Here is an 11,349-nt window from a genome sequence, read left to right as displayed (position 1 = left end):
GCAAAAGTAAAATAAAAGTAATACATTTTTAAAAGATTTATATTTTCCCTTTTGTTGTCCTTGTTGTTTATCATTTTTATTATTATTGTTATTGTTGTTGTTGGGTAGGACAGAGAGAAATGGAGAGAGGAAGGGAAGATAGAGAGGGGGGAGAGAGATAGACACCTGCAGACCTGCTTCACCGCCTGTGAAGTGAACCCCCTGTGGTGGGGAGCCTGGGACTCAACTGGGATCCTTATGTGGGTCCTTGCGCTTAACCCACTGTATGCTTAACCCACTGTGCCACCACCCACCTCCCAAAGATTTATTTATTAACATGAGAGACAACCAAGATATCATTCTGGCACATTCAGTGCCAGAGATCAGATTCAGAACCTCATGCTTGAGGGTCCACTGCTTTATCCACTGTGTCATGTGTATGTATATGTATATGTATATGTGTATATATATACATATATATTAATTTCTTTATTGGGAGATTAATGTTTTACAGTTGACAGTAAATACAATAGTTTATACATGCATAACATTTCTCAGTTTTCCACAAAAAAATATAACCCCCATTAGGTCCTCTGTCATCCTTTTTCAGTATTGTACTGTCAATACTTTTTTTTTCAATGCTCTCTTTATACAGATAAGGAAACCAAGCTAAAAAAGAGAAAGTGACTAGCCTAAGGCCACTCAGCAGGTGTGGGCAGGAGCCCTGTCTGCAGCAGCCAGCTAATTCTGTGCTCCAGACCAGGTTCCTTTCCTTTCCACCAGTTATTTCCTCTGCTCTCCTGCTAGATAGAGGTTTCTGCTTCAGCAGACCACTCCTATGGAATGGAGTATGTAGCACCTTTCAATACTATTATTATTATGTATTAATGAGAGAAAGAGAACCAACGCATTATTCTGGCACATGAAATGCCAGGGATTGAACTCATGACCTCATGCTGGAGAGACCAGAGTTCTAGCCACGGTACCACTAACAGGACAAAACTTACTTGGATACATACTTTCCCTGGCCATTCTGTTTATTTCATCCCACCACACCCTTGCATCCACCGTTCTTTCTGCCTAGCTAGACTGCTTATCTCTGTGCTGTCTGATTTATGTCTCTTTCTGCATGAGACTGGGTTTATATTTCTACAGTCAGCAATATACAAGTGGTATGCATAGCCCTATAGGCCTGATACCCACTGGCCTCTTGTCACCTCATTCTGTTTCACTTTTTAGCCCAAGGACACAGATTTCTGCTGCCCTCTGTAAATCATGATTCCTTCCCCAGTACACTTATACACTTATACAATGGGCAGGATCCCTTAGCAGTGGATCCTGGGGCAATGTTACATCTGTGCAAGTGCCATGTGAAAACACAAGTTTCTTCCACTAAACTATAAACCCTAGAGGTTTATTAAGTGAATAAAAGCACATACTTATTTTTAAATTTTAATGATTGGATAGAGACAGAAAGTGAGAGTGATGGGGGGATACAGAAGGAAAGAGACAGAGAGACACCTGCAGCCCTACTTCACCAATTATGAATCTTTCCTCCTACAGGTGGGGACCAGGGTCTTGAACCTGGGTCCTTGTATACTATGTGTGTGCTTAATCAGGTGTACTACCACCTGGCCCCCACATACACTTATTTTGTGTTCTTGTTATCATCACTCGAACTTCACCTCCCTGGACCAACTTTTTCAATAAGAAAGACAGACAGCACTGAGGTTTCCCCAATGCCATGTAGACCAGAGACCCAAACCTAGGGTTCACACATTGCAAAGCAGAGAAGCTATCTTTTTTTTTTTTTGATTTTTTTTTTTTATAAATTAAGTTCTTATTTATTTATTTTCCTTTTTGTTGCCCTTGTTGTTTAACATTGTTGTGGTTATTAATGTCGTTGTTGTTGGATAAGACAGAGAGAAATGGAGAGAGGAGGGGAAGACAGAGAGGAGGAGAGAAAGACAGACACCTTCAGACTTGCTTCACCACTTGTGAAGTGACTCCCCTGCAGGTGGGGAGCCGGGGGCTCGAACTGGGATCCTTACGCAGGTCCTGGCGATTTGCGCCACGTGCGCTGAGAAGCTATCTTTTTAAAAAAAATTTCATCTATCTATTTATTTATAATGAGAGAGAGAGATAGAAAGGGTAGCACAAAATGGGAAAGGGGGAGAGAGGCGTTAGGGGAGATAGAGGCACCAGAGTACCACTACTCAGTTCTGGTACACTGTGGTGCTAGGGATTGAACCTGGGACTTTGGAGTCTCAGGCATGAGAGTCTTGCATAATCATTATGCTGTCTCCCCAGTCCCAGTGAATCTATTTTATAGACACTAGGGGTGGTATTGTGGAGGAGACAGAATACAACTTTGAAAGTCAACTAGCAGCTGGGGAGGTGGCACAGCAGCTAAGAGCAGGACTTGCATATACAAGACCCTAGGTTTGATCCAGAGCACCATGGTCCAAGGGCTATGCTGGCCTCTCCCATGAAGTAAATTAACTAATTATGCCTTAGACACCAGAGATCCTAGGTTCAATCTCCAGCACCACAATAACATGGAACTAAGCAGTGCTCTGCCTAAAAAACAAATTAAAAAAATTAACTAATAGGGAGTTGGGTGGTAGCGCAGTGGGTTAAGTGCATGTGGTGCAAAGTGCAAGGACTGGGTTCAAGCCCTAGGCTCCCCACCTTCATGGGAGTCACTTCACAGGTGGTGAAGCAAGTCTGCAGGTGTCTATCTTTCTCTCCCCCTCTCTGTCTTCCCTTCCTCTTTCCATTTCTCTCTGTCCTATCTAACAATGACAACAACAATAACAACAACAATAATAATAACTACAACAAGGGCAACAAAAGGGGAAATAAATAAATATATAAAAATATTTACTTTATATAAAAAAAAAAGAATCCTGGTTCAAGCCCCCAGCTCCCCACCTCCAGGGGAGTTGCTTCACAGTCTGCAGGTGTCTATCTTTCTCTCCCCCTTCTGTCTTCCCCTCCTCTCTCTATTTCTCTCTGTCCTATCTAACAACGATGACATCAATAACAACAACAATAATAACTACAACAACAAGGGTAACAAAAGGGAAAATAAGTAAAAAAAATATATATAAAGAAAAGCTTATTAAATAAAATAATTATTAAAAAATTAACTAATTGGTGGGGGTAGATAGCATAATGGTTATGCAAAGAGACTTTCATGCCTGAGACACCAAAATCCCAGGTTTAATCCCTCACACTACCATAAGCCAGAGCTGAGCAGTGCTGTGATAACAACAAAATTAAATAAATAGACAAAATAATTTTTTTAAATTAACTAATTAAAAGAAAGGGGTGGGGTAGATAGCATAGTGGTTATGCAAAGAAACTCTCATGCCTAAGGCTCAAAAGTCCCAGGTTCAACCCCTGCACTACCATACACCAGAGCTGAGCAGTGCTTTAGTAAAAAAAAAAAAAAAGCTAAATTAAAGTGGGATTTACACCTAAGCTCTACCACCTACCATCTGACCTTGAGGAAGCTTCCAGATCTAACATAAGGTTAGCTTCTTCATCCATAAACAAAATACATACCTACTTTGTAGGCATATGTACAACTTACATGCAGAGCTTAATGAGAGCTCAGTAAATGGTAACAAATACCAAAACTGTTTGTTGAATAATTAATTAATCATTTCTTGGTTTTTATTATGATTATTATAATTATTATAAAATGTATTTCTGTAGCTTTGACATTGTTTTGGATGTGTAGTCTCACATACAAAAAAAAAAACTGTTGGCTTATCGCCATTTTACGGATGGGAAAATTGAGGTTCAGAGAAGCAAAGTCACACAGCCTGTAGAAGAGTTAGAGAATAGGCCCAGGCTAATGCTCAAGTTACTTTGAAAAAAAAAAAATCAAAACTAAGGGGCCAACTGGAGGTTCTGGGTTTGATTCTCAACACTGAATATGAAGGAGCAGAACTCTAGTTTTGCTTTCTTTAAGATACAAATCGGGAGTCGGGCTGTAGCACAGCGGGTTAAGCGCAGGTGGCGCAAAGCACAAGGACCAGCATAAGGATCCCGGTTCGAACCCCGGCTCCCCACCTGCAAGGGAGTCGCTTCACAGGCGGTGAAGCAGGTCTGCAGGTGTCTATCTTTCTCTCCTCCTCTCTGTCTTCCCCTCCTCTCTCCATTTCTCTCTGTCCTATCCAACAATGACAACAACAATAATAACTACAACAATAAAACAACAAGGGCAACAAAAGGGAATAAATAAATAAAATAAATATTAAAAAAAAAAGATACAAATCAAGTGGTCCAGTGGTTTAAGTACTAGACTGATAAACATTAATAACCTGAATTTGATCCCTGGTACTGCATGTGCCAGAGAGATCTCTCTCTCATTCTCTCTACACTATAAATAAATAAATAAATATTGGGTGGAGGACAGATAGCATAATGGTTATGCAAACAGACTCACCTGCCTCAGGCTCCAAAGTCCCAGGTTCAGTCTCCCACACCACCATAAGATAAGCCAGAGCTGAACAGTACAATGGTAAAATAAATAAATAAAATAAAATACGTATTTTAAAAAGTCAAGACTGGGAGTCAGGTGGGAGCACAGTGGGTTAAGCGCATGTGGTGCAAAGCACAAGGACCGGCATAAGGATCCCGGTTCAAGCCCCTGGCTCCCCACCTGTACGGGAGTCGCTTCACAGGTGGTGAAGCAGGTCTGCAGGAGTCTATCAGATTTCTCTCTCCCTCTCTGTCTTCCCCTCCTCTCTCCATTTCTCTCTGTCCTGTCTAACAACGACGACATCAATAACAACAACAATAATAACTACAACAATAAAAAAGGGCAACAAAAGGGAAAACAAACAAATATAAAATAAAAAAAAGAAAAGTCAAGATTAAGTGCTATGTCTATCAGGTGGCACCAGAAGCTTTTATTGATTGTGTGTGTGTAAGTGAGGTACAGGGGCTGCATACTTGTTTTGAGTCCACTTTGCCTTAGCTGTTTTTTTTTATTATTATTCTTTTAACATTTTTCAGATACAGAGAAACATATAGTGAGGGAGAGACATCACAGGACTGCTCTACCGTCTGGTATTAGTGCCATGGTGCTCCATGTGGTGTCAGTGTTCTAATCTGGCGCTTTGTGCTTGGTAAATCTTGTGTCCTATCAAGTGAGCTATCTACTAGCCCCCTCACTAAACTTTTACTTTAATTAATTAATTATTTTATCAGTGTACTGCTCAGCTCTGGCTTATGATGCTCCTGGGATTGAACCTGGGACCTTTGGTAACTCAGGCATTAAAATCTTACTGTATAATTACTATGCTATCTCCCTAGCTCCTACCACTATGCTTCTAAACCAGAGTCTGTGTTTTCTTTAGTTAGAAGACTCTTATAGTGGGAAGGCAGGTTGGTAGAGTGAAAAGTGCTGTGTATGGGCTTGTGGTCCAAACACACAGGCTCCAGTCCTGTTCACTCAAGTCCTGTTCACTCACATAGAGGTTATAGAAGTGACCACAAATGGCCTGAGATATGGCACATGGGAAAGAGTTAGATTCTCAAGCCTGAGGTTCTGAGTTTGATCCCCAGCATCACATGTGAAGATTCCCCAAAGATTGTCAAAATTCCCCAAAGCATCAATTACAGTACAATAAAGGGCTGATTGAGTTAATTAAAGAATGTCTCCACCCCCCCCCCCGGGGTGAGACTGTTTTGTGGACATTTATCACAGTGAGAAAACATACTCATGCATCAACAACTATACTGTGAATTATCAAGCTCACAATAAAATAATTGTTCAAAAATCTTAAAAGAAAACACACACACACACCATTCCATTTTTCACTTTGCCTTGTAGTGGCTGGAAATGGATAGCTGTTATTTAAGTGCCAGGGTAGGGAAACAGGTTTGTCCTGGAAGGAAACTGAAGATGTTACATTTGATTCATTTTTTGTTTTCATGTCCAGGTCTTGGGTGGGACACTAACTCCAAAGATGCCCAGGAGGTAAAGTAGGAGGGGACATCTTAAGGAGCAGCACCAAGGTTTTTAATTTGTGCTGGCAAACCAGGATAACACAACTTTCCCAGTGCTAGACAGCTCTGAGCAGGGTATGGCCTTGTAGGTGGAATGGAAATACAACAGAGAGTGAAGGCACATTTCCCTGATTTTTCAGGAAAAATAGTTTCTAAAGTACTAAAGAGGTGGGCCTGGGAAATAGCTCCCTTGGATAGTACAGTGTTATGTCATGTGCACAACTCAGGTTTGAAACTAGCTCCCACTGCACTGAAAGAAACTTCTGTGCTGGGAGTCGGGCGGTAGCCCAGCGAGCTAAGCGCATGTGGTGCAAAGCACAAGGACGGGTGTAAGGATCCTGGTTCGAGCACCCAGCTCCCCACCTGCAGGGAAGTCCCTTCACAGGCCGTGAAGCAGGTCTGCAGGTGTCTGTCTTTCTCTCCATTTCTCTCTGTCCTATCCAACAATGACATCAATAACAACAATAATAACTACAACAATAAAACAAGGGCAACAAAAGGAAATAAATAAATATAAAAATATATTTTTTAAAAAAGACTTTTGTGCTGTGGTCTCTTTCACTCAGTCACTATTAAAAAAAAAAAGTGCACAAAGGTAAGTTCTCCAAGATAAAGAGTTCTCCCATGTTATAAAGAACCTGAAAATCTGTATTATATCATTCAATCAGGAAAACACTTGAATTCTGTTACACCTGGATCCAAACTGTCTTTCTGCCTGCCTCCTTACATCTCTCTTTTAAATTTCTTTTTCATATATATTTGTTTGAAAGCAATCTTTTCTCTGTTTGGAGCAGAAAGCATTTCCCCAAGCTAGGAGAATTTGGTCCATACTGAGAAGTAAAAGGGTTTTCTAAATTCAATTTTCTTTCTTCTTTTTAAGTGCTCCCCCTTCCCACAAGAGAGACAATAGAAATAAATGATCCATCATCCAGTACAAGGCCCAGGAGATTTGCATGCAAATTCTCCTTCTCCTCCCTAAAAATCCCTCTCAAATTTAAAATCCAAGGAGAGGAAAAAAGAAAACTTTTCTAAATTTATCAGGAACCCTGCAAGATGGACACCCACCTCTAAATTCATAGGGTGGGGGTTTGAAAATCCATTACAACCTTCCAACCTCCCCCATCCACACACACCACCTCTTTCTGGTGTGGAATCACTTAAGGTTTAGATAAAACTCTCTCTCTCTCCCTCTCCCTCTCCCTCTCCCTCTCTCCCAGAAGACCATATCTGGAAGTTTTTAGGGGGCTAAAGCAGAGATGGAGAGAGGAAACCCCACCCACCCATCCCAAACGGTCTAAGAGATTCATCCCTCACCTCCCACCACTAACCTTCGATTAAGACCTTCTCCTTATGGTAACTAAACTTTACTTTGCATAATTAAGATTTGCCTCGGAAGAAGGGGGAGGGAGAAGTCACAGCTTCAGGCCATTCTCCTTTACTTCGTCCCCTCCTACTCCCATCTCAAGCCCACTACTCTGGGCCTCTGAGTTCCTGAGTTTTCTCACTTTGAGGTGCCACGGAACACAAAGAACCATAATGGGCTCCTTTGTGCTAGCTACGGGGCAATTACGCCCCGGAGTCCAGGCCCCTTTAAGATTCTCTTAAAGAGATAGGTTTTCTTTTTTCTTTTCTTTCTTTTTTTTTTTTTTTAAAGAGGGTTATTTAAGGGTGTGTGTAGGGGGAGGGGCGAGGCAGAGTCCTAAGGACCTATGTATAGGGTGAAGAGAAACTCCTTTTCTAATTCCATGAAAAGGGACTAAGAGTAAAGTCTTCGTAAACTTACGTATTTTAATCTCTAAAAAAAGTTTAAACGAGGTTTTTTTTTTTTTTTTTTTCACTTGCGCTAATAAATTGGACTTGAATAGGTGGGGTTCGAGGAACAGGGGCTAAGGCAAGGAGTTAAAGAGGCCCTACTCGGGAAAGCTCCAAGGCCCCAGGAAGCAGAGTGCTCCAGGCTGGAGGAGTTTGGGTCTGCCGAAGTTCTGGGGGACATATCCCGGCCGTCAAAGCAGAGAAATCTCGTGCTGTGCAAATAGCCCTTAGCATAGTAATAGCCTGTCTCTTTAAAAAGCAAAGGGGGGGGGGAGTTTTGTTGGCATCTGGTTTCTGATCTCATTATGTTGTGGTCGACCAATCCAGCCCTCAGGGCTGGTCCTCCGGTTTAAATCTGATTGGCCGAGAGCACATTTTGGGATGGTTCTTAGAGCTCGACGGGGTGGTTTCAAGAATCCCTTTTTTGGGGAGCTGGAGAGGGGGCGGGGCCACCGGTGGGGGCCCCCTTGAAACCGACTAATTGGGATCCGAGAAGCCGAGGTGAGGGCTGAAGGAAGGCACAAAGGAGTCGCTGGGCGGAGAAGGGAGGGGAGAGGCCTGAGGAGGAGGCAGAGGAGCGAGGGCGAGCGGCGCTCCAGCGGCTCAGTCCGAGCGTGGCGGGCTAGCTGGCAGGCGCGCCGCCCCCCACCCCACCCCCAGCCTCCCCAACTCTGCGACCGCGAGCAAAGTTTGGAGAAAGGCGCTGGAGGCGGCGGCCGCGGCAAAGCGGCGGCAAGAAGGCACACGGTTTTGAGGCTGGGGGCGGGGGCGGGGGGTGCCCCGGAGCCGGGTGGGGGGCGGTGGCCAGCATGCGGCCCCGCAGCGCCCTGCCCCGCCTGCTGCTGCCGCTGATGTTGCTGCCCGCTGCTGGGCCGGCCCAGTTCCACGGGGAGAAGGGTATCTCTATCCCGGACCACGGCTTCTGCCAGCCCATCTCCATCCCGTTGTGCACGGACATCGCCTACAACCAGACCATCATGCCCAACCTTTTGGGTCACACGAACCAGGAGGACGCGGGCCTGGAGGTGCACCAATTCTACCCGTTGGTGAAGGTGCAGTGCTCGCCGGAATTGCGCTTCTTCCTGTGCTCCATGTACGCCCCGGTGTGCACCGTGCTGGAGCAGGCCATCCCGCCGTGCCGCTCCATCTGCGAGCGCGCGCGGCAGGGCTGCGAGGCGCTCATGAACAAATTCGGCTTCCAGTGGCCCGAGCGCCTGCGCTGCGAGCACTTCCCGCGCCACGGCGCCGAGCAGATCTGCGTGGGCCAGAACCACTCGGAGGACGGCACGCCGGCGCTGCTCACTACCGCGCCGCCGCCGGGCCTGCAGCCTGGCGCTGGGGGCACTCCGGGAGGCCCTGGCGGCGGCTCGCCTCCGCGCTACGCCACGCTAGAGCACCCTTTCCACTGCCCGCGAGTTCTCAAGGTGCCGTCTTATCTCAGCTACAAGTTTCTGGGAGAGCGCGACTGCGCGGCTCCCTGCGAGCCGGCCCGGCCCGACGGCTCCATGTTCTTCTCGCAGGAGGAGACGCGCTTTGCGCGCCTGTGGATCCTCACCTGGTCGGTGCTGTGCTGCGCCTCCACCTTCTTCACAGTCACCACGTACCTGGTGGACATGCAGCGCTTCCGCTACCCTGAGCGGCCCATCATCTTTCTGTCTGGCTGCTATACGATGGTGTCTGTGGCCTACATCGCGGGCTTCGTGCTCCAAGAGCGTGTGGTGTGCAACGAGCGCTTCTCTGAAGACGGCTACCGCACGGTGGTGCAGGGCACCAAGAAGGAGGGCTGCACCATCCTCTTCATGATGCTCTACTTTTTCAGCATGGCCAGTTCCATCTGGTGGGTCATCCTGTCGCTCACCTGGTTCCTGGCGGCGGGCATGAAGTGGGGCCACGAGGCCATCGAGGCCAACTCGCAATACTTCCACCTGGCTGCGTGGGCCGTGCCTGCGGTCAAGACCATCACCATCCTGGCCATGGGCCAGATTGACGGCGACCTGCTGAGTGGCGTGTGCTTCGTGGGCCTCAACAGCCTGGACCCGCTGCGGGGCTTCGTGCTGGCACCACTCTTCGTGTACTTGTTCATCGGCACATCCTTCCTCCTGGCGGGGTTTGTGTCGCTCTTCCGTATCCGCACCATCATGAAGCACGACGGTACCAAGACGGAGAAGTTGGAGCGGCTTATGGTGCGCATTGGCGTCTTCTCGGTGCTCTACACCGTGCCGGCTACCATCGTCATCGCCTGCTACTTCTACGAGCAAGCCTTCCGGGAGCACTGGGAGCGCTCATGGGTGAGCCAGCACTGCAAGAGCCTGGCCATCCCCTGCCCCGCGCACTACACGCCGCGCATGTCGCCCGACTTCACCGTCTACATGATCAAATACCTCATGACGCTCATTGTGGGCATCACGTCGGGCTTCTGGATCTGGTCTGGCAAGACTTTGCACTCCTGGAGGAAGTTCTACACCCGTCTAACCAACAGCCGGCACGGGGAGACCACGGTGTAGAGAGGGGGCGCCCCTAGGCTGTGTCCCGGGCGGTATCCTCCCCCGCGGGTGGGGGGCTCCTACAGACTCCTTATTTTATTTTTTTAAATAAAGAACAATCGAAACCATTTCTTTTTTAGGTGGCTTTGTAAAGAGAATTCTGCCCAACAGCCTCAGCAGGTTTGTAATTAGAGGTGTAAATAGTGTTTGTAAGTTAAATGATACATTTTCTATTTAAAGGGGGGAGAAAAGAGCAGCAAGGGGCGCCAGAGCCAAGAAATGAGGAAAGCAGGGAGTCGAGGGGGTTCCCTTTTCTTCAGCTCTCTTTAAGCAACCTTTCCCAACTTCGTTTCGAATTTTTTGGTGATTTGGCAGGACTGGGCCTGCTGGAAGCGGTGTGGTCTTTGAGGAGTTGGGAGTTTACTTTCAACTTGTGACGCCAAATCTTGCCACTGACGCTGGGCCTGTGGAAACTGGGATATTTTTGAACAAGACTTGGTTTCTTTATCTTTAGTTTTCCCTTCTCTACCTTTCTCCTCGCTTTGCCTGTCTCACTTACTCCATCTTTGAACCTCACAAAGGAGATGACATGAAAAAAAGAAGTCATGGGTGGGGTGTTGGAGAGAGGGCCCAGAACTTGTGAGAATGAGACCACACACCCATGGCCCCTTGAAAGCAGGAGGATCTTTCTCTTTGACCTTGTTGCCCCAAAGCTTGAGTCTAAAGGGCTTTGTGAAGTGTTTTGATACAATGCCCTCACCACTGTATGCACAGCATACATATACACACTCACTATCTGTTCTTGAATCAGATCCTGACTACCTCCAATTTCAGAAGAACCATTATTAGCCTTTAAGCATTTGCAAATTCTGGGGTTTGAAAGTATCCTTATGTCTGCACTCCCCCACCCCAATCTACTCCCTGTGGGGACCCCCCCCCCAGTTAAACATCTTCTATGGCATTTGGATTAGCAGTTGGAGGCTTGGTTGGTGTGGTGTGTATGTTTCCTTTTTCAAAAAGCAGTAAAAATGGGTTTGGTTGGAGGGAG

At 46.3% G+C, this 11,349-nt stretch overlaps 1 protein-coding gene across 1 annotated transcript; it reads left to right on the top strand.

Moving 5' to 3' along the window:
* The first annotated feature begins 8,261 nt into the window (after positions 1-8,261).
* FZD2 (frizzled class receptor 2) lies at positions 8,262-10,429 on the top strand. Its single transcript, XM_007531814.3, has one exon. It carries the CDS (start codon positions 8,628-8,630, stop codon positions 10,320-10,322), a length of 1,695 nt encoding a protein of 564 aa, XP_007531876.1. The 5' UTR covers positions 8,262-8,627; the 3' UTR covers positions 10,323-10,429.
* Positions 10,430-11,349: the final 920 nt, after the last annotated feature.

This window comes from Erinaceus europaeus, chromosome 12, assembly GCF_950295315.1.
Source record: "Erinaceus europaeus chromosome 12, mEriEur2.1, whole genome shotgun sequence".
Taxonomy (NCBI): Eukaryota; Metazoa; Chordata; class Mammalia; order Eulipotyphla; family Erinaceidae; genus Erinaceus; species Erinaceus europaeus.
The sequence above is the reverse complement of the archived record's forward strand: the minus strand, read 5'-3'. Positions and strand labels throughout refer to the sequence as shown.